Raw genomic sequence first — 22899 nt, forward strand, 5'->3', positions numbered from 1 at the left:
AAAATATTTTGTTTTCCTATATATTGTAAAAGTGTCAAAATAACGTTGAAACAAATGCTATAAAACTTTAAAATTAAATACCCAGCATGCAGCGCAAACCCACGTGGTTGCCGGTTTGTCCGCCATTACGATGGAAACGTCAAAAAGTTTTTGTTTAGAGAAGGCCGAGAAAGTTTTGTATACAAATAGTATATAAATCTACTCGTATTCAATAAATTACAATTAAAGTTCATTGAATTGTAATTTATTAAAAGTAGAGTTTTATTTATATAATCTCTAGCATCGATAAAAATTATATACAATTATGGAAATAAACCCATTAAGTATAATTCTTGTAAAAAGCGATAGTAAAGGCGACAGACTTTTGTTCCGATATCCGCATACAACAAAACACACACGAGATTCTAATCAATATACTAAAAAGAGAAATCCATATTCACTCACTATTACAGAAGATCTATTACAGGTTAGTTTTGTTTAGTAGTGTAATACAAATTGTAATTTTTATATATAATTTATGAAAATAATCGAAAAGATTGTTTAATGTTTAATAAATTTTATCAACAGTCTTTACCTTTTCCAACTTCTAATATAAGCAATGGAAACTTAACCGGAGTAAATGATGAAGTATTATCAACTTTATTCGCTGTTAAACCAGAATTATGCGAACAAAAGTTTGAGCTAAAAGTAAATGATGTACGTTTTGTTGGGCATCCAACTTTAGTTCCATCACATGGATTAAAAGAAGTTAATTCTTCTATGCTTTTCAATATAGTCTTTGCCCTTCAAGCGCAAGCAAGTCATTCTATTGTAAAATGTTATTATGATTTAAGCACAAGGTTTGTTATATATAAATGATATTTAAACGAAACTATCTTGTTTCTTACTATTAGTTTCAAAATAAGACTAGAAAAAATATAAATGGTTGTATATTTCAGACTTGGAATAGCTTTAAGGCACGAAGAAAGGAGGTGCGGATTTTTAACAGAAGAAATTAAAATTATGGTTTCTACTCATGATGAAATTGCTACTAGGTATATGTATCTATTATTTGTATTCATTCAAGTCATTTATACATTATTCAAATGATTTACATATATTTTTTTTTTCTTTTTTTTAGATCAGAAGGTGAAAGCGATTGTGACGAATCACCGTACGAATTAATATTACAAAGAAGTTCACTTGCACGTGACTTAAAGTCCGTATTTAGTAGTCTTAGTACTTCTGGTATAATTAATATTATGATCAACAAATGGATTCAAGTGCGTTTCTGTCTCCCACAAAAAGTTCATCAATCCCATGAAAAGGGATTCGTCATTAATCCAGAAATAATAGACAGGCTAGTATCGCAAAAAATGATCGTAGTAAACTAAATATTAAATATTAAATTTTATTACAGATGTTTAAATAGTTTAAGACCTTATCATGGTTTATTGTTGCTTATCGAACCGTCAGATTTATTGGATTCGCTTCCAATAGATTCTTCACCGGCTCTTAAACGTTTAATTCAAATGTACAGTCCTTTGAAAAATTTACAAACATTGGCTGCTGATTCTGATTTGACGCTTACACAAGTTTTTCAATTAACTGGTCATTTAGTATATTGGGCCAAAGCTACCATAATTTATCCCCTTTGTGAAAGTAATGTCTACGTTGTTTCTCCAGATGCTATTATTACCAATCAGTTGTTAGAAATATTTTCCGAAGAATTTCCAGGATTCTGCCTTTTACAAGTACATATTAAAACCTTACTTATCGTTACACAATAAGTGTAATGTCACCATCATCTTATTTTTTTAAATCTAATTTATATTACATATGAAACATAATTTTTATCGGTTTAGGTTCTTAGTGATTTTTCATTACCGACATCCATAAGTCAAAAATTAAATCCTTTGAATCAATTACAACAACAAACGCAATTAGTGAAAATAATAATATGGTTGTTAAAGAATCATTTACTGTTACAATTACATACGTATGTACAATATATGCCAATGGTGCATGGGAGGGTGTTGGTAAGTGTGAAAGAAATTTTCTAATATTATACATAAGTTAAGCATTTACCGTATCTTGCACACATTGTTCAAAGGATACAAAGGATGAAATGAATCATAATGTAAACGAGATTATAGATAGCAGTAACAATGCATGGAATTTAAGTGAAATTTCGAAAGGGAACACCGTAGATATGGCAGAGGAATTAACAATGTCTTTCCGTAAAGAAAACGAAATGTACAATTATCAGTCAGAAGATTATGATATTCCTTCCGACGACAGAAAGTTGCTGGACAGACTCTGTCGTCTCGGTTATTTTAATGGAAACCGCCATTTAGAAGAGATCATGTATTTAGAAAATATTCGTAGGTCACAATTATTGCAAATTTTAGATAAATTTCGAGATGTATTGATTACATGTGAATGCGAAGATCCTGCTATAGCTCTTTTTTATAGTCAGTTTAGTTCTTAATTTACCTGTGTAATTATTACTAATTAGAGAAGCTATAAACATATATAATAATTAACACTGTTGTAAAAGGTTACAATTTTAACAATTACACGGATTTCTCCTATTTCTCATTGCGAGCGTTGAAAATTTTACCGACAGTTGATTTTTTACTCGGGAAAGACGTCAAAAAGGTAAAACAGACCAGAAATTTAGTTCCTCGTTTTTTCTGTAGGGCGCAGTTCATTCGTTTAGTATGCTCGGCAGCGCAATCATTCGCAGCTCGTGTATGTATGTGGTTAAATTGTGGATTAGACCCCTGTGGCTCGGGGGGATTAGAATACGGCCACGGTATCCCCTGCCTGTCGTAAGAGGCGACTAAAAGGGGACACACGCACACACACACCCAGACTCAAGCAAAATATTGTAAAAGTATGGCAAGTGTATGAAACAACGTAAAATGCAAAAGGAAATGAGATTTGAAAAAAGGCCGAGAATGTTCATTGGGCAAAAAGGGACAGTAAAAGTTCCCAAAGTACGCCGCCCGGAGGAAACGGGATGTAAAAATGCATCTTTTTTTTCCGAACCGGAGAAAATTGAAGTAAAGTAAATTGTGGATTAGGTATGAAAAATACAAGAAACAGAAGACAAAGTTGTAGAGAAGACCGGAGTCATGACGTCTGACATCATTTTCATATTGTCTTCAGAAATGCGTAAGCTGAAAATTGATACCCTATTTTGTCGATATAGATACGAATTAAAATAACATATTTCTCATTTATTCTGCTTTTATAATGATAATTTATTAAAAACCATTAATATCTTATGTATTTTTCTATCTTCTTTCTTATATTTCGATGCTTTAAAGTGAAAAAAGTAATCTTGACTTTATTTCAATATGGCGTTGATAATTTACAACGAATCTTTTCGTTCTTTTAATGTTAAAGTTTCAAAGCAATTCGAAGTTTCTACCGATGCCTGTGATTGGTCCTTTCATTATGGCGTCCTCCCATTTCGACCAATCAGATTCATCGTTAAAGGGTGCGTTGCGCGGAGCGTGGCGGAGTACAACAGTCCTCTTCGAAGCTTCGTCCGTTTGGCACGTGTCTGCAACAGGTAAGATTAAATTATCTTCAAATATTAAATTAAATTGCCGATCGGGTGTTAACAGTACAAAAACAGAAAGAAACATCGAAAAGAAGCCTGAATTCTTGATTTTTGACATTAATTCGGCGTTTTCTTCAAAAATAGGCGAGTTGAACATTTTTGCTCCCGCCGCGAATGCACAATAAGAGTAGAACAACAGAATCTAAATAATTTTCTCTTTTGTATTGTTAAGTTCCTAAACATTATTGAATGTTTTTAGTACTGTTTTACACAATTTGCTGTTTTTAATTCAATAACGTTCTTCTTGAGCATCGTAATATTATTCGTGTTTAGACCTATTCGTGTACTTGCTTAGGTATCGGCCGATAGCCGATTACTTTATGATTTGTCGTGTAAATCTCTCATTCGTTTCTCGTGTTCTTTATCATCCCGTTTCGAATACCTGCTTCGTGATAAGCAATCATTCGTAATAAGCATGCCGTTAGTTGAATGCAATAATTAAGGTGACGCTTGAATCATGGGCTGTTTTACCGATGCGCAATTCGGAGTTTGGCCTCGTCATCTATCGGCAAGTAACGGAAACTAGACAACAAAATTTATTCAGTAGTTTCCGCCGTTTTCGTATAGATAGCGCTAGGTATAGCTTCATCTTGCAAGTAAATAAAATTTAGATTATGTGTTTATAATTAATGTATAAAAGTTGCTGTTAAAATGGCACGTGGTAAAAGACCGATACGAGGTGGGAAGAGAAAGTTTGATAGACATGATAATCGACCAAAATCAAAAAGAGGTAAATTTAACCTAAAAAGGAAACCGTACATTCAACAACGTGATACTCAAAACGAAGAAATTGAAAATCGCAGAAAAATACTGGAGGAGAAAAAATTACGACAACGAGAATTAGAAAGTGATAGTTCAGATAATGAGCAAGTAAATCCTATGCAAGATTTGTTATCCACATTTTCAAGTACTAATAATCTTCAAGAAACTGCTATTGAATCTGACTCAGAAAGCGATGCTTTTGATAATGAAGCTGACATAGAAACAAAAAGTGATATTAATAAGGATTCAGTATCACCTTCTGATACTTCAGATGCTGAAGAGAAATTATCAAGGGAAAATGAAGAGATTAAGGCAAAGGAGTCTGATGAAGAAGATCCTGAAACTGCTCAAGAGGATGCTGGTTATTTAAAAGATCTATTTTCAATTCATTTTCATGATGATTTAAGTGATAAGCATTATGAAGCAGTTTCTAGTGTTCCTCAGATTATGGAAACACACAATATAGCATGGCCAATTCTAGGAAATCTTATATGCCAAATTCCAAAACCTAAAGAAGTAGAACATGACATATCCAATAAACCTAAAGTTTCTATTTTAGAAAATAAACAGTTTGCAAGGTACGGCATTGTTCCTTCCTTAATTGAAACTGTAGATTGGAATACATTGTACATAAAATCTCAAATTCATGGTAATATTACAAGAGCAAATTATGCAAATATAAAGGATAATGTGAACACTGATCCGTCTCCCCTGACTCCCTTGCAGAGGGAGTTATTTTCAGTGATAAATAATTATCAAGACTTGTATTATCCTGAGAAAACATTTTCCAATGATGATCAAATAAGATTTATATATTGTTTACATGCAGTTAACCACATATTAAAAACCAGAGTAAAAATATTACATCATAATGCAAAAATAACTAAATCAAAGGATAAGAGTATTGCAGAAATTTCAGAAGAATATAGAGATCAAGGGCTAGTAAGGCCAAAAGTTTTGATAATAGTTCCTTTTAGACATTCCTGTCTAAAAATTGTTGAACTCTTAATATCTATTTTAATTGGAGAAGATAAAGGTGGCTCTGTAATGAACAAAAAGAGATTCATGGAAGATTTTAGCGGCAATGAATTAGCAATGCCAAAAAAGAAGCCAAAACCGGAGGATTATGAATTAACATTTCAAGGAAACATAGATGATACCTTTAAAATTGGAATTTCTGTTACGAAAAGAACTCTGAAATTGTATTCCGAATTTTATTCTTCCGACATAATAATTTCATCCCTATTGGGATTAAGGATGTTAATAGGTGCAGAAGGTGAAGCAGAAAGAGATTACGATTTTTTAGCATCCATAGAACTATTAATTCTAGACCAAGCAGAAATATTTTTAATGCAAAACTGGGATCATATGATCCATGTCTTAAATCATTTGCATTTGCAACCAAAAGATTTTCATAGAACAGACTTCTCTAGAGTAAGAAGTTGGTGCGTAAACGGGTGGGCTAAATACTATAGACAAACATTAATATTTTCAAGTATTCACGTGCCTGAAATATATGGGATATTTAATAAGAAATGTTATAATTATGGTGGAAAAGTAAAGGTAATAAATCCTGTTGTTTCTGGATCCATTTGCCAAGTGATTGTACAAGTTCCACAAGTATTTCATAGGTTTGAAGCTTCAAGTCACTCTGAAGCCTTGGAACAGAGAATGGAATTTTTCGTGTCAAAAATACTTCCCCAATACAAAGATAAAATTATGAATCATACATTAATTTTTGTTCCATCTTACTTTGATTTTGTAAAGCTGAGAAATTATCTTAAGAAAGAAGATTATAGCTTTGTACAAATTTGCGAATATACCAAAGATGGAAAAATATCGAGAGCAAGAGATTTGTTCTTTCATAGCGAGGCACAATTTCTTCTCTATTCGGAACGATTTCATTTTTTCCGTAGAATTAGAGTGAAAGGTATAAGGCACATTATATTTTATGCACCACCGGTCATGCCTAAGTTTTATACAGAGATGTGTAACTTTATGCAAGAAGCTAATCAAAATCCGCGAGCAGGTTCCGAAAGTAACATGACTGTGACTATTTTGTATTGTAAATACGACATAATGCAGCTTTCTGCAATAGTAGGTACAGAAAGAGCAAATAAAATGCTTGGATCAGAAAGATCTGTTCACATGCTTATGACTGGGGAATAAAAATATGAAAAAAAGAAACTTGTTAATTGTATAAATATTCACTGTGCATTGTAACACGTATAATTGATAATTAGAAATATTTTTATACTTGTATATTTCTTCGATCTTTTTATTATACACTTAAAAATTTATTTGAAACAAATACAATTTTGATCATGATGCTTAAACACGATTTCGTTCACCTCAGCTTCGATCGTATAGTCATTCAGTATCAAAATTAAAATCTTATCACGCGTTTTCATTAAGTAATTTATCATTTAGTTGGACGATTATTCGATCTAACAAATTGTATACTCTCAATCTTTAGCATTCGCGCAAAGTTGAAGATCATACATTGGCCCAAGTTAAATCGTTCTATATATATACAAAATAGTTAACAACAATCTTGAATACTCTATAAATGCAAATTCTCTGCAATTGTCCTATTGAAGAATCGTTCTTTTCAACAACATCAACTATACTGATACGAATAATACTCTAGCAAATTATGTTACTTCCTTTCTTCGATTCAATTTTCTAATCAATTAATTAAGTAAAACTTTAGTCTGTTTTTCAGTAGATATCTCTTTGCTTTCTGTACTCGAGTTAGTCGACAAATCTTCGACTGTTGGAAGCGGTAATATATTTGAAAATGTTCCGTTGATCTCTGTTAAAGTCGGCGACAAATCTTTTTCTCGCTGAGTAGTTAGGATTTCCGGTGAATCGGTTTCTTCTTCTCCCACGGTCGTTGATTTTATCGTCATCTTTTCTATTTGCGTTTCTGAAAAAGAGAATAGAAAATCAATTTAAAATAAACATTTTAATTGTATTTCTTTAATTCTTCGCTGTTTTCAACGAATCATCGTAAAAAGGATTAGTAATTAATAAACGATGATTGGTAATTTTCAATGTTTACCATTCACGATGGAGGGAGCGATGGAAGGATTTGTCAGTTTTAAACTGGCACAATCCGGCTTCGCTCTCATCTTGACGGACACGTCTTTGGGATCCCATAGGAAAGTGTAGTACAAAGATAGCAAAATAGCTGCCATGCTAACGAATATAACGTAGGCGACCACCGTCAATACCCGTACTAATTTTTGCTGGTGTTTCGGCTCGTACAATTTGTCTTTCCTCTCGTCACCGGCGAAACGAATTTCGTTTCCTGCCGCCTTATGTTCCCGATTACCCAGGGTCCGACTAATGCTCGCCATCACGTTTTGGGCGCTCATTTTTCGCGGCAACTGCATCCTCACTTTTTTCCTTTAAGTACAACGAGTCACACCTATCACTCGCTCCTCCGATGATGATTCCGATCAGCTCTTCCTCTGAACAACGATATTACAACGCCAGCTTTCGTTAAGTAATCAAGAAAATTGTCGCGTTTTCATTTTGAACACCAACTGCGAATACGATCGATTTCAAGGAGAATATCGACGGAATCATTGTTCCCTTCCCTTACAATCTCGCGCGTTTTATTTATAACTTAAACGATTGTTTACATTTATGAACGATCTCTAAGCTCTGGGAGTTTATTACTGCAAGCGTTGCAGCTCGAACACGTACCTTACTGGCAAACACCTTCTCGAATAAGATATTTCTCCGTCAAACGGATAACGTGAAATTTCTCTTACTTTTTCTATTCTTCGTTGAAATTCGATGCTTCCTGAACTTTCTAGTTGAACAATCAAAACTGATTTACCGACAGGGCGTTTCCACAGGGATATATACCGAAACTAACGCGACGAAAATTATTCGCCAAGGATAGGAGATTATCCAGGGCTCGAATCGCGCACAGGCTATCGCTGTTTTCACTGTTCTACAACTATTTTAGTCTGTTGACGAATGGATCAACGCTTCTCACCGATACAGCTGCTAAAAAACACACCCATCTAGCTAGTGATACCGGCGAGCTTTTCACTGCGCAAGCCTGAAAACCTTGACTCCGTGCTTCGTTTCGCAAGCTTCAAGGGCTCAGCTTGACTTGACAGGATTCACCGTCAATTAAATGCGTCCTTAAACCGATGTACCTTTACTTATTTCGTTGAGAAACCTTACTCCCCCTCTCCTCAAGAAATCGAAGGATATTCGATCCTGACGAAAACAAAGTAGAAAACGAGTCTTGTTTCGGGGACTATTACATTTCCATAGAAATAGTGAAATTTACAAAGCTGGATATCTGTCGAATTTCATTCGAGCGAAGTGTCCTCCCGGTTAAGTGACAGAGAAATGATTAAAAATGTTGCGCAAGTACTTTACGTAAGTTGGAGCTTCTGCAGCTTAGGAAGCGATGCTCGTACGTGTCATTTTAAACAGGATATGTCATTGTTTCGTAAGGGGTCGGTAATGATTTCGATTGGGGGAACGTTGGACAAAGTCCTCCATGATCTACTCGTTTTACAGAGAAGGCGCGCCTTTATTTTAATACCATTAAGACGTCATTCTTCGATCATTTCTCAGGCAAACATGGTTCTATGAAAGTTCCGTGTATCTAAAAAAAGATTTAAATACGTGTTTCTTCCTTTTCTTCTTCTGCGAGATTTTTCAACCCCCTCTGCCTTGCAATACCCGAGTCGCAGCGCGATCGTTGAGAAAGTTATCAAGGAAAAAATTAAATTAGATAAACATTAAGACAGGTCTATCGCGAAGCCACAACGGTCCTTCGCAGAAATTCAAGAATCTTTGCAATGATGCAACCTCGAAGAAGCCATAACGGATCGGCCTGACCCTGTTTCGTTTATTTCGCGGACAATACGGATAATCGTCGCGCACCGATCCATCGACTATCTTCTTTCTAAGGTTTTAATCACGACTTTTCAATTACTTCGACTAATGTTTAACCCCATAGAAATAAAAACATTTCTTTACCTTTCAAGTCGGACGCAACGTTCGCCAATTTTCCTGACGATCCTCTCGATCGTCGATGATATTTCTCTTTCGTATCGAGCCCATTTACAAATCCTTCATTCGAGTTTGCAAATTCCTTAACTTTCGATAAACTTTCAGAAGAATTTTCCTTGCCGAAACTTTTCGAAACGCTTCGTTTGTTTTCTTCTCGAGCGACAATTGTGTCTTCCGTCGTGTATAACACTGTTTTGAACACGGGCCTGTTTCTGGTACTCGTAAAACGATCATTATTCACTTCATCTCCGGGAATAGCGGAAGAATTCAGTGTCAGGAATGTGGCATTATTTTTGAACGTACGATCGATCATTTTTGAAAAGTCTGTTTTATTCTTTTCATTCGATTCCGTTGATAAATCACCGTTAAACTTGGAATCGTTGATCCTGTTTCGCATAAATTCTACCAAAGAGTTTCTCAATAGCGCCAATGATTCGTTCAACGTTCTCCGATGTTTCTTTCCGCTGTAATGATCATCGGCGATGCGACCGCCGAACGATTTTTTGCGGGTGGTGTTCGATCCTTTCTGTTCGGTTGCCATCACTGAAAGAAAATCGTTCATCGAGACGTCGTTTGGCAAATTCGGTTCATCGGCCAGTAGAAACTGTATTTCGGGTTCGGAGGATAAATGAACCGGTCGCCGTATGAGTTTTGGATTCGGCGGTTCCCAGAGGAACAAGTAATAAGCGCTCAAAACTATGGCGACGAAACTTACGGAGAACATGTAAGCCATCACGGTAACTAAACGTATGATTTTCTTCGTCCCTCGATTTTCGTAAAGGTCCGCATTCGAGTCTTTCTTCGAAGTATCGCCTCCCTGAGGAGAGTCCTGGTTGCCTCCTTCCTTGCTCATCCTGATTTTCAAATCTTTTTCTAATAATTATTCGAATCGTTGGAAATTTCAATTATTTGCAGATCCTTTCGATCGTTCTCGTATCTGCTGTCATCTTTCTTCGCGTCGTAGTCATCGCCTTTACGAACGATATCTCAGCGAAAATTCAGGCGCGTTAGAAAATTTTTCTATCAAATTTTTACCACTCGCCGAGAACATCAATTCTATCAATCCGGTTAATTTAATAAAAAAAAGTGAAGTAGAAGGAAGCGATCGCGAGGAAGTGTTCCGGCAGCGAAAGCACCGAAGACTGTACTTCTCAACAAACGCTCGTAGAAAAGCTCGTTCCACGTGTTAGATTCGCGCGCAAGCGTTCTCGTCGCGCTACGCATCGCGTGTGAATACTTTTCCCCCGCCGATCTATTAGCCATCAATTATGCTATCTCGAAATAATATTCTTGTCATTTTCAAATCTTCACAGGATTTTCCTCGTCTACTTCCGGTTGCTCGTGCAAGGTACTTTGGCTACATTCAGGGGACGATTTGTTCGCGTTAGAACAGGTGCACATCTCCAGGGAAGTGTTAACAGCGATCGTATTCTTTTCGAATTCTTTGCTCTCCTCTTCTACTTCCTTCCCAATATTCTGAAATTGTTTCGTCAAATTTCTTGATACCGTCAGGCAGAATAGCGATTTAAATATTAGCATACTTCCGAATTTGACGGTGAATTCCTGGAAGTCGATTCGACCGGAAACTGCGTGTTCTCCTCGGTCCTGGTACTCGACACGTACGGTAAATTCGGGACGGACTGCTGATTGTTCAGAATCGTAAATACCTGAGTTAATAAATCGTTTGAACCTTCCGTACACGGGATAGGAATCGAGGTTTGAGTATTTTGCCGAGCGATTAGTGAATTTAGGGCTGGCATCAATGCTGGAGCGTAAAGCAACACCGCCAGTCTGTAACAGAGAATACAAGACACAGGGTATTTTGAAGAATTATAACGTCTTAAATCTTCGTCTACCTTAGTAATTGAATCGTGAATCCATTAGTGTCTAACATGGGATTCCACGTGGACGGTTGCACCATAGGAGTATAAGCAGTGTGAACGTTACTTCGCGGAGTTGGAACATTTTTATGCGTTTCTTTCCTCTGTTTTTGCACCAAGCGAGTAAAATTTCTCGGAGGATCGTTCACGACACGCGTCCTGTCGTAGCTAAATTTCTTCCATGGATTGTTCCAATGATTACGATTACTTTGATAAGTTTGACCTACGTGAGAATTTTCTTTACGGTGCAAATTCGCATTTTCGAAAATCTTTATTCTTTTCAACGTATTTCTCTCTTCGAAACGGATATTCGATGATCGATTGGAGGTAGACTGATACATTTCAGATTTTCGTTCATCGTTACTAAACTTTGGCCCCATTATCGGTCGAAATTCAGCCGTGTTTACGGTGCAACCGGCCTGCGTATGATCTTCCTGTTTAACGTCGAAGCCGGTATGGGACGACGTTTCCGGTTCATGTTTCTTGTCGAGCCTTTGGCATACTTCCACCGATGTCTTCGCGACGTCGATAGGTGTGATAAAAACAAGGCATATCGAATTTTATTAGTTACACGTTCGATCGGATTTCGAATAATTTTAACTTAACGAGGAACTTACTTTATCGCAAATAAGATTCAACCGATTAGCAGAATCTTTTATTGGGTAAACGTCATTCTGCGGATTCTAGGAGAATGTATCAAACAAACAAGATTAAAAGTTTTCACCATCATTTAGTTGCGAGCTCTAAATCAATATGCTTCAACATCCCTTCTGTGTCGAAACTCGTTAAACCTCGTTCAATTACCTGGGAGAAGCTTTTGTTTTTCGTCCAATCTATATCGCCGAAAGTTTTACCGTTGCTATCTTTATTTTTCTTCGTAGAATGATTTTTTCTTCTCAATGAAACGTTCGTCTTTTCTTGATTCTTTTTACACTGATTTCCCAAAGGAGATCCGGATAAATACTTGTTCACGAGAGAAAATTTTTCCCAATCTATGTCTGTTTGGGACTATATTGAAAATCATACGTACATGTGTTATTTACAGTAAAGAGTAAATAACGCGGTTTTATTTAAGTACCATTTGATGTATGACTTTGGTATTTCGCGGTATTGTAGGTATTAACATCTTGGTCCTGGTCAATTCCTTTTCCATGGCTATGTATCTTTCTTCCATTTGTCTTATATATTCCAATAAATGACGGTTACTTGCATTTCTGTTAAGAGAAATCTGTTAGAAAAAGAATCTGTTTAGTTTTTTTTTTATTTTTTTTCTCGTACTAACGTTCGAAGACACATTTCATTTGGTTGAACGCGATCTGCATCCTCGAGGAGGATGAAATTTAAGTCAAGAGTCAGTCCATCGTTTCTTAAAGAAGGAATTGCTAATTCTGTGAACGGTGTTTCATGCCTTTGGTTCTCTAAAAATTGCCGAAGGAGTTCGTTGCGTCTTCTTTGCTGTTGTTGATTCGCCATTGAGTCCAAAAAGATTTGTCGTCCAAACATACTTTGTAATTTTGTGCGAGTAAGATAACGGAGAATTTTGAAAGGTTTCAGTTACGATTAAAAAATATTGTATACAAGTTTTAATTTAGGTTGTGTTATTCATCGTTTGTTTTTTCGGACCTTCAGAATCGAAAAAAGCGCGAAGCAGTTCTATTTTCGATATGCGAATATCGATTATAGATCGATTCCTCTTTGATCATCGATACAATTCGAAATAAATATTTGATTTTTTATTCGTAGAATAGAAATCATTTTCAAGTGGTGTCGATAAATTTGAGTGTTCAAACAAGAATGCACAGGAGATTTATGAAGGTAAAGTTGTTTGTAAAGATTTATTCTGCGCTTTTAAAATAAAGTTGGACGCTTCCTGTGTATATTTGTTCAGCATCGACTGATTAATGTCAGCGCGCGTACAGAAATTTGATATTCTTGGATCATTAGGTAGCGTTCTATCGCTTTTCCTTTTTCCAAAATTTCCTTTTTTTTAATGGTATATACATATATTTATTCTTTTTTTATTTTTATATTACAAATTATAGGTTATTCGTTAAACGAATCCAAATTTTTTTCGCACGATTTAAAAATAAATGTGTAGTCCAATAATGATGCAATTGTTTTATGGAATCTATCGAAAATCATAATTGATTAATTTGTTTAAAATTTAGTCACTGAAATTTTGTGGTTAATTTTTGTCGTCTTCTGGTAGACATTTTGATCTTACGTCACATGTTATGGTTATGAGTACTTATTTAGTTCTACGGAAATTGAATAGTATCTTCAGAATCTTTGCAATTGTTGATACATGCTATGTATCATTTAATGGATTGAGGAATCTCGTTATGCTCTTCTGGAAACATTATTGTATTTGTTATTAATAAACACAAATTAGCATGTTGGTTTAACTCTGGTTATGTATGAAAGTATAACTTTCTCATTCTGTCTCTTGGTCTTTTCATTGTGAAATGGTCAGTCTTGCCAGATATTTAAATACGTCGGGTAGTGTAAGTATGATATGTACAAACATTGTCATTCAATTCAGTATTAGTCTTGTGGAATTTTTGTTAGCTGAATATAAACATAACCTCATTTATTTTTTGGTTTTTAATATATGTACATCTTTTGAACTCAAATCTTGTTAACATTGTAATTATGCTTAACATAATGAACATTGTTTAAACAAAGCGATAGATTGTGATTATATAATTAATAGGCAGCTGGAATTTTTGATGCATCTTTAAATATGGATGTCGATGAATTTTTTCAACCTGTATTATCTTCTCTGGAAGAACATCATTTTAAAAAACTAGATACAGTACCAATTGCATCTGTTCCTGTTGTCGTTGGTGTAAGTCAGTTTTTTTGAAAACTTTTCTGAATCGATCATAAATTGTTGATTTAAATATGATGGGATTTATTTCACATTTTAGATGTCTTTAGAGATTATAGGAATCATATTTATGTCGGTATGGCCCGAGGAAAAAAGCAAATGCGACACTTACTTTATATATCTGTATCTTCATTGCGCTTATTGGTTGTTAATTATGTTGTGCGATCATTTGCTAAGGGCAAAGCATCATTGCTTACGTATTTATGGATATCTTGATTTTTATCAATCAACCTACCAACAAATAAGGGCACCTCTTTTCATAGTATCGTTATGGACAACTTGTTATTTGTTACTGGCAGTGATTCTTCATCACACCCATAAAATTAATTACGAAGAATACTGTCGTGCATCAGAGTGGTTTACTCCTCTGAATTACATAGTAGTTTTAACTACATTGGAGCTTGCATTAATTGTACCTGTCTATATAAATTATATCAGTAAGTACATAAAAGGATATCAAAGGATAATCTGGAAGGTTTCAAACATATAAATGTCTGCAATTTTGTAGGAAAAGTTCAGAGATTCAATTGGAGGCATCCACCACCCGATGTTACTCGGGAGGAATGGTTGTCTTCTTTTACCCAAGAAACGTATTCAGGTAATAGTGAAGTTAGTTTGCATCCGGATAGAACGAATTTGGAAGAACTGCTCGAAAAACAAGCAGATTTGATTAGATATTTGAGAGATCACAATGTTAAATTAAGTCAGAGAATGATGTTAGCGGCAGCTCGGAACCAACCTTAAGTTGGATAGGTGCAGTAAGACGAGATAACATTGAATGTTAATTATTTTATTATACTCGACTATACTGGTTGTTTTAATATTTCACATAAACTGTATTTACTAATAAGAAGAGAACATTTTTTTCACATATAAGCTTTAGAGTGTAGCACTAAAAAACATTTATCTTCATCTTATTCAGTCGTTTGAAGTACATATTCTGTTATGACATTTATATCGTTTCTAATTCCATGCAGGACAGGTACCAATATTACACTAGTAATATGTATTTAAAACTTTTTTGTTGTGAGTTTTGCATAGGAATTTGACAAAAAGATAAAAAGAGATTTAAAAATAGTGTAAGTTACTATATATAATTTTATTATTATTCAATATCAAAACGTTGCTTTTTTTTTTTTAAACAAACTGCTTTCTAATTGATACTGTTATGAAGAAAAAAGAATGAAAGGACATTGTATTATACAAAAATCAAAAATTCATTTCTGTGATAAAAATGTATATATGCAATGTCAATTCAATAAAGTATATATTTTTTTCAATATACAGTATTTATAACTTTAATTAGAACTAAATACAATTTACAATACTTATCTTCTAATTTTACATAACATACTTGTTTGTATCGTATGATGTAGTTATAATTAGCACATCAGTGACCTTCCTCAAAACATAACAACATTTATTTATTTTTTAATATTGTGCTACAAACATCTTTAACGTAGTTCTTTCAAATAAGTCTAAAGTCTTCGTTATCGTTACATCGTTACATCATTTTCCATTGTCGAAATTGAAAAAATATATCATTGACAAGATAATCAGGATCGTATTTTTCTATCTTATGCATTGTCGACAACACAGTATTGAAGAACATTTCGGATAGCAATGAGATGGAACAACTTTCGTTCTTTTAACGTTTGTAAATATTACCGTTGTAACACAAGTTTATTCATATATTTTTATACATATGTGTACCTCTATAAATGTCTAACAGTGTCTATCCTTTTAAGTGGATGCAAACCTGACGCAATATTCACACGGAGATACAATCAAATGTTGTACTCTTTAATTCATTGGTCCATATTCAAAGTGAACCATTTTTTTTTTCTTTCTATAGTTTATAAAATATAACAAAGTAAAGAGTGTTCTACTCTGTTGATTTATATTATTGCATATCCTAACGTTATACAAAGCATCTCGTGGACGTACAACACCTTACTTGGATGATGCATCGTGTTAGAAAGGAAATCTATTTACAGAAAGTTTGCGTGTAATACGGCCAGGCTTGAAATCCTATGCTATCGTACGCACGTTTACGGTAATATAAAACTAGCTTACAATATTGTATGGAACACTGAAATATACAATGCTATAAAACGTTAGAAGCTTGTACTTCGTTAAAATTCACTACAATTACATAGTTACAATGACGACGTTTCGTTTGGAAATGACGATGATGTATTCTATCCGCTTGTTAAGTGTTAGCGTGTCGAAGACGGTGCTCGAACCCAAAAGCTTTTACACTATTCTGGTTTAGCACAAAGTTTTTCAAAAGTTTGTACTACGCTTAGGCCAGCCACTTTTATCTTTGCTGTATATTTACATCGGGTACATTTCTTATTCTCTTGATTTATTAAGCTTTCACGAATGTACACCGATTCTTTTTCGTTATTGTCGTAACTAGAAGTGTTTCAGACTTTACGATAAACCTAGAAACAGAATTCCCCTCCCGAAAATCGACTAATCTTTGAATGTTACGCGAGATCTTTCTTCTTCTTTTTTTTTTTTTTTCTCCTAAATTAATGAGCTATTTAGTCGAGACTCGTGTAATAGTTTTTTATTTTTACCCGCGTACTCGTTTCCCGCGAACATCAGATTCTAAAAACGATGAGAAGCAGGAACGCGGCGACGAGGATGTTACGCAGCTTCGCTTCGAGATCGAGAGGAAGCGTAAAAATATTCGTTTTCCGTTTACCTAACCACCTTTTTATTCTTAAAATTTAACGAAAACTCTCTAAATCGTAAGCGATCGTTGCTTCGTTCGACCTCGAATTTCTACGTTTTCTCAGAGGAACGATAGCGAACTTACAGTTTACAGAAATCAGGAAGTTCGCGACAGAAATACAGACGACTTTGAAGAAAAAGAAAAGAAAAAAAAATGAAAAGAAAAAGGAAAAATAATAAACTTCACATCTTTCTCGAACATTGTTCATCGTCTGAAAAACATTTTTCATAAATTCTTCCATCGCGGTTAAAGAATCGGTGGTCCCAATTCCACGATCATTCTCTGCCTGATTAAGGACGGAATCATGCGTGTGTGGCACCGACCACGTTTCCGCTCGCCGACAGCTGTTCCTCGGCTTCCATCATTTTCAACTTCCTCACGACTTGAGCGTGTTCCTCGAGTAACCTGGCAAATTCGCCTCTCCTCGTTTCCGCTTCCACTTGCATTTGTTTGATTTTCTCTCTCGGCCCGCCCGGACTATCCAGCGGCGTTTGAGACGAGGAATTTTGGGAACTGCTCACGTTCGATAGACCGTCCAGATCGGAATTTTCGCTGGACATCGAGTGTGAGTCGACGTCGTCGACGATTAAACTGTAAATTGAAAAAAAAAATAGAATTGAATATTTTTATTTTGATTTCGACCTCGTAAGGTGTCAGTGAGAAAAGCGTAGGTGTAGAATTCGGGATTCGAGTGATTTTCGTAGCCAGTCTGAACTATCGACGTTCTGTCCTGCAGCATTGTAATGGCAACAATTGTCGCTTGCGTCAATGTTACGTCATTGGTAGTGAAGCACGTAGTCTAGCCTATGGATAACGAATTGATTTTACGTAAAATATTACGAATATAAAACGAATATATATTTATTTATTCGTTTAATATAATTTCACGGTCTACATGCACAGACAATTGAAACGATAAACATTCGCCCGCATAGAAAAGCAAAATGCGTTCGCGACAGAAAATATTTGAGTAGACGAGAAGGCGGATGCAAAGAGTGTTCTCGTTTGCGTCACGAGATCTATAACCATCATCGTTTTGAACATGAACCACTGGCTATAGCGGCCTCGACAGAGATATGAAAATATTTGTACTTTGTGAATTATAATCTGCGAACGGTGTAAACTAGAAGCCGGAAAAGAGACGTATCGGATGATTTCTCGAATGCTATTGCATGTCTGTGCGTTCGACCTTACGGGTAAACATATTGCCGAGACCTTCGTAGATAGAACGGATGCATTATTTGTGCACCAAACCGGATTGATAGCGCATCAAGATGATCATATAATCCAACGATATCGGCTACTACCCACGCTAACTTTTCCGACGAAACGATTACGGAAAGGTCGTATTGGAAATTCACTCCCACGAAAATTCTGGAAATAACGGACTTCGAAACGTATTACTTGAGAGAGAAACTTCTCCAACGAGAATATGCTCGAATTTATTTCTTTTAGAGCGACGCGATCGAAAATATTTACCACCCTAGTTTTTTCCATTACGTTATCGCAGGAGATTAATTAAAACCGTACAACTTTGAGAATTCCCAATGTAGTTTCGCTTATCGTTTATAAATCGATTTCAATATCGCAACAAAAGGAAACGGTATCGTAGTTCTTGCAAATTACTTGATATCCCTCGACGTTAATATTCTAACAACGTAGCTTTAACCCTTTCGCTATTTTCAGCGCCTATAAGTACTCCAGTTTCTTTTTTTTCACCACCGATCAAGCGAAGACGTGCAATCAGCGTGTTACGATTCTCTTATCAATTACCTGAATGCGCCATAAATTTCCCTTCCCGATGCCATCGTCACTGCGATATCAGGCAACGACCCTGGAAGAAAAAAAAAAAAAGAATGTAAATTAATTCCAACGAAAATGTCTTTCGTACGTTCGGTTTCCACGAATCGAACGCGTGGCCGCGTAAAGAGATTTATTATACGTTAGTTTCACGGATAAACACAATACCCAATGACGTTGAAGAATTTTTAAGAAATCATACGGCTTCTTTCCACGACAGACATCCGTCGATACTCTGTTATTGAATATCGTTTAATTTCAACGTTGCTTTACCGAGCGTAAAAGCATCGTTCGCGAGGCAATAAGATGCCTTGTTTGTGGCAGATAGTCAAGAGTAGAGGATGATTTACGAGCTTTTCGGCAATTGCGTCCGAGATTATTACACCGACCGATTGTCAAAAGCAGACGCAATCTGTATTGCGGCTCTATAGGACGGCCACGCGTCCCTGCCGAGGACACGATGCGTGAAAGAAGCCTCATTTATTTCCATACAACGAGCTTTTGTAACAAGGGAGTTATCCTTCTCCGCGATTAATATCTTGTACGATGTTTCATTTTCCCCTTGTAATATTACGAAGGTAGTTAGAGACTGTTCGCAAATACAAATTACGAAGAAATTTCGTTTTAAAGTTATGAGAAACTTAACGGTATGCCGAAACGGTACGAGAATAGATCGACGATGTTTATCTAATCTGTTGTGTTTGCTATTTCAACCGATGATCAACATAACTTGTATTTATATCGAATACTTGATTCGATGTTTGAACGATGTCAATGTCACGGTATCGATAACGATCGTTATTTTCTAACGAAGAATTTTCCAAATTATGTAACTTTCTTATCTTACTTTCAGTCGTAAAACACACCTCGACGAAGATTTGATCGTTTAATTGGCGAATAACCTGAAAATAGTTAAATTAAAACTCATCGATAGCTTTGTCATTGACTCGCGTGCACTTTCCACTGATTTTTCTCTTATGAATTGCATCGCGTCGAGTTCGTTTAATGAGGATCGATTGGCGAGCGGCCATTGTAACGGGTCATTGATCACGAAGGAAAGGATGCCCGTGAAAAACGTTTTCAATAAAAGTAACCTTCGTCGTAACAATTCGACAAGAATTTAAACAATGCACACACAGACACACGTGTATAGGAAGTTTCGACCCTCGTTCTATGAAATTTCCTGTCTACGTGTCGGTGCACGTGGGTGGACCCTTTACATCGCGATCGTACGCGTCATTAACGACGCGAGCTTCGATTAACCTCCGTCAGATTAGAGGTTTAATTAAGCAAGGAAAAACATTCTTAGGCCGGCGAAAGAAAAACGAGACAAAAGTATTTTCAAGTTCGCGTATCAGGGAACGGGTTGAAAAGTTTCGTTAGATTCCAGAGGGGAGGATTATTTTTTGGTATCATGATTCGCAATAGATCGAAATTATCGACGTGTACCGGTGATCTGCCAGAATGATCGATTGATATATAGGTAAACGTGTCTTGATCCGTTTAAAATAGAACCATGTACGCAAATCCGACTCGATCGGAACCTTGGCCCCATGGAGCAAAACTCTTACGTCTGTTTAGTTAATAAAATGATTAATTAAGAGAGCATCGCGTGGACTAGAGTATCCGTTAGCTCGAGCATCGAGAATCTTAACAAGCGATCACCTTGGAATCGAATATGACCGACGATGCTGTTATACGATGCTGTGTTAATCGCGATAAGAATGATCGTTTTTCAATACGCTTTTCGGAGAATTTCTAAATTGTATAGAATAATAGAGTTCTTTATTCTTAATTCTTAATTCTTTATTCTGTTCCAGGGAGGGAATCGACCTTCGTCGGCGCGGATCGAGGAGCCGTAGCGACGAGTGCTTCGCGACCTTAGACAATGCGACCTGAACACGAAACATCCGCGAACCGTGACCACTTCTGCCAGCGAAACCGAGGGCAACAAAGAAGGTAAGAATCTCGTTGACAGAGATGAAACTATATTATTACACCGGATAAGCGAGCGCCGTGCCGTTTAAGAACCAGTTGCAACCTTTCTACCCTGACATTCCTCTCTCGATTTCGAGCTGAAGCGTTTTCATAACGGTTACCCCTTTACCCTCGCTCTCGGCCCGTCTAATTGCACCCGCTAAACGCGTCGGAAGTCGAAGAGTTCGTCTTCGCTGAATTCCTAAGTGGATACGGACAGATTTTGGTCAGACAAACCAAACTATCCGCGAAGCCGCGTAACACCCTTACGACTTTTTCGTTTAAACGAAAAGCAAATGAGTTAATTTCGAAAGAAACGCGACGGGTAAGAAGGTCTTAACGGGTTAACTGCTTACCTCTGACCATCTGTGCTCGGGAGAGTTTCTGCCGTATCAGCAAATCGATTCTTTTTCGATCGAATGCACTTCTCGAAACGACGACTCGATTATCCTTGCGTCTGTTGATCGGAAACGATGCAACGAGGGTGGGAAAAAAAAGGGCAGCCACGAAAATGCTTGCTCGACTTAGCGAAAGCGAGTAGAGAGGCGAAAAGAGAGGTAGGGAGAAGTTAAACAGACTGTGAGATGATAGAACGACGGCGACGACGACGTTCACCGCTCGACGGAATCGCGCAGACTGATCAGCTCGGCCTCTATTGCCGCGCTACAACCTCAACTGCAGGTTACCGCTCCTCCACCGGAGAAGGGGGATGCAACCGACAAATTTTATTTCGTACCACCGCCCCCTCCATCTTCTTCTACCATTGCCTCCTACTAGCGATGGGATTGATACGATAGACATCGAATGATACTCGAACAATTCGATACGTAAATACGTCGCCGATCGAAAATTTCATTAAAAACTGTGTGTATATCGACGTGGTTTCACCTGTACAGTTCAAAAACCATGACCATTCGGATAGGAAAGGAACGGTTGAAAAGTTTTTGAAAAATTTGAACATTTTATTTTATTTTCACGTACAGCGCTGAGACTTGCCAACGAGTAACTTGTTGAAGAATATAGTAACATAGATAGGGTATCTTCTGCCAACACTTGAAATTCTTTATTAACAAATTTCAAAGTTAAGGTAGCGTTGCTTCTCTAAACTTTAACCGAAAGGTTCGATCAACTCCTCTACTTCTTTGCTAAGATTTGAAAACGTTCAACGCGTTTCTTGAACTCAGTTCAGGGATCGCAATTATTCGCGATAATTCGCGTTTGCAAGAAATGCAAATGAACGTGTTCAAATATAATTCGTTCCCATCCTTTTCGTCAATTGTTCGATTACGTTAGACTCGGGGCGTGGGTCACCCGTAATCGCCACGTGTTTAACCGAGAGATTATTTTTACTAGGAAAGAACCGCGTTGTTACACGGCTCACGTGTTCGATTGCCAGATGATCGATAAATTTCTTTCGATTCGATGGAAATTTCTCGTGTGGCGAGTTTTCGACGATGGGTACCGATGCAGAGGAAACTATGTCGAATTTCAGGGTCATCGACGAAACGAAGACCATACAGCACCTCGGGGAGTCTGATGGTAAATTATTTCGGTTGGTCGCTAATTTTGTCACGGTATGCCGTGACTCGCGCACGCAGAAAAGGAACGAGATGGGATATAACGAAGCAACTTCACTGTTCGCTGCGTCTTTCCACGGTTATCTTCATCGTTCCCTTTCTTTCTTCATCCTCCTCCTTTGTCCCTGCCTGCTTCGGCAGCATTTGCTCTCGTCGATTGGCTCCCTATTTTCGCTCGTTAAAGTCAATGTTCAGTGTAGCACAGCAACCAGTCAGGGTCAACATCTCCCTCGAGGCTGGGAAAAGCGTGCGATGTCAACGAGACGTAAACAACCCCTGAAAAGGATGGAAATATTTCTATTAGATCATTCTGGTAACTAGACCGAGAATATTTATTAATTTATTCCTAAGTCGAAATTTGATGAAAGCACGATGGTTCGATTGCTAGCGTGACGTTCAGATCTTGAGAAGTTAAGAAACGCGCGATGTGCGTCAGTAATAATGATCGTTAGATAAATGCTGTTTCGTAGTCCAATCAGATGACGAATCGAGAAGAAGCCGTAAAGTCCTGTCTTCTTGGAAGATGAAAATTGTTTCCCTGATAACAATTTGCGTCAATACAGATATTGTATCTTATCGGGCACTTCTATTTTCGCGTAGATCGTAAT

The 22899-nt window shown here is 36.6% G+C and overlaps 5 protein-coding genes across 6 annotated transcripts in view; 3 read left to right on the forward strand and 2 right to left on the reverse strand.

Moving 5' to 3' along the window:
• Positions 1–121: 121 nt before the first annotated feature.
• LOC114872851 (GATOR complex protein NPRL3) overlaps positions 122–22899 on the forward strand; it is a 35671-nt gene continuing 12893 nt past the window's right edge. Inside the window, exons 1-9 of the mRNA XM_029180547.2 lie at positions 122–466; positions 568–839; positions 939–1034; positions 1121–1339; positions 1400–1733; positions 1845–2018; positions 2093–3159; positions 3394–3562; positions 20558–20696. Coding sequence (XP_029036380.1) covers positions 305–466; positions 568–839; positions 939–1034; positions 1121–1339; positions 1400–1733; positions 1845–2018; positions 2093–2470 — 1635 coding nt within the window. The 5' untranslated portion in view covers positions 122–304 and the 3' untranslated portion in view covers positions 2471–3159; positions 3394–3562; positions 20558–20696. The remainder of the gene's footprint in view (positions 467–567; positions 840–938; positions 1035–1120; positions 1340–1399; positions 1734–1844; positions 2019–2092; positions 3160–3393; positions 3563–20557; positions 20697–22899) is intronic.
• On the forward strand, positions 3625–6637 carry LOC114872847 (U3 small nucleolar RNA-associated protein 25 homolog). The gene has a single exon (XM_029180539.2). The coding sequence runs from the start codon at positions 4265–4267 to the stop codon at positions 6542–6544; it is 2280 nt and encodes a 759-aa protein (XP_029036372.2). The 5' UTR covers positions 3625–4264; the 3' UTR covers positions 6545–6637.
• LOC114872853 lies at positions 6622–10602 on the reverse strand. 2 transcript variants are annotated; one of them, XM_029180550.2, is made up of 2 exons: positions 9392–10595; positions 6622–7304 (listed from the first exon to the last, which is right to left on the reverse strand). In XM_029180550.2, the coding sequence occupies exons 1-2, from the start codon at positions 10275–10277 to the stop codon at positions 7069–7071; spliced, it is 1122 nt and encodes a 373-aa protein (XP_029036383.2). In that variant the 5' UTR covers positions 10278–10595; the 3' UTR covers positions 6622–7068. The 2 variants fall into 2 exon arrangements, with proteins under 2 accessions (XP_029036383.2, XP_029036384.2); XM_029180551.2 differs by lacking the exon at positions 6622–7304 and adding an exon at positions 7641–7851 and having other exon boundaries at positions 9392–10602.
• On the forward strand, positions 13495–15333 carry LOC114872856 (transmembrane protein 192). The gene is made up of 4 exons (XM_029180554.2): positions 13495–13808; positions 14018–14152; positions 14235–14631; positions 14703–15333. Exons 1-4 carry the CDS (start codon positions 13770–13772, stop codon positions 14936–14938), a joined length of 807 nt encoding a protein of 268 aa, XP_029036387.1. The 5' UTR covers positions 13495–13769; the 3' UTR covers positions 14939–15333.
• LOC114872858 lies at positions 15445–21381 on the reverse strand. The gene is made up of 3 exons (XM_029180556.2): positions 21071–21381; positions 18711–18771; positions 15445–17528 (listed from the first exon to the last, which is right to left on the reverse strand). Exons 1-3 carry the CDS (start codon positions 21078–21080, stop codon positions 17240–17242), a joined length of 360 nt encoding a protein of 119 aa, XP_029036389.1. The 5' UTR covers positions 21081–21381; the 3' UTR covers positions 15445–17239.

Source organism: Osmia bicornis, chromosome 15 (assembly GCF_907164935.1).
Source record: "Osmia bicornis bicornis chromosome 15, iOsmBic2.1, whole genome shotgun sequence".
NCBI classification, from domain to species: domain Eukaryota; kingdom Metazoa; phylum Arthropoda; class Insecta; order Hymenoptera; family Megachilidae; genus Osmia; species Osmia bicornis.

Bases quoted from the DNA above. Each gene is read 5' to 3' on its own strand.
- LOC114872858 (XM_029180556.2), bottom strand. The intron at 17,529-18,710 runs GTAATTGATAAG...TTCAATTTACAG, and splicing joins GAAATTTATGGCGCATTCAG to TTTAATCGTCGACGACGTCG.
- LOC114872856 (XM_029180554.2), top strand. From the start codon at position 13,770: ATGGTCAGTCTTGCCAGATATTTAAATACGTCGGGTAGT. The intron at 14,153-14,234 runs GTAAGTCAGTTT...TTCACATTTTAG, and splicing joins CTGTTCCTGTTGTCGTTGGT to ATGTCTTTAGAGATTATAGG. The intron at 14,632-14,702 runs GTAAGTACATAA...GCAATTTTGTAG, and splicing joins TGTCTATATAAATTATATCA to GAAAAGTTCAGAGATTCAAT.
- LOC114872853 (XM_029180550.2), bottom strand. From the start codon at position 10,277: ATGAGCAAGGAAGGAGGCAACCAGGACTCTCCTCAGGGAGGCGATACT. The intron at 7,305-9,391 runs GTAAAGAAATGT...TCTCTTTTTCAG, and splicing joins CGTTGCGTCCGACTTGAAAG to AAACGCAAATAGAAAAGATG.
- LOC114872847 (XM_029180539.2), top strand. From the start codon at position 4,265: ATGGCACGTGGTAAAAGACCGATACGAGGTGGGAAGAGAAAGTTTGAT.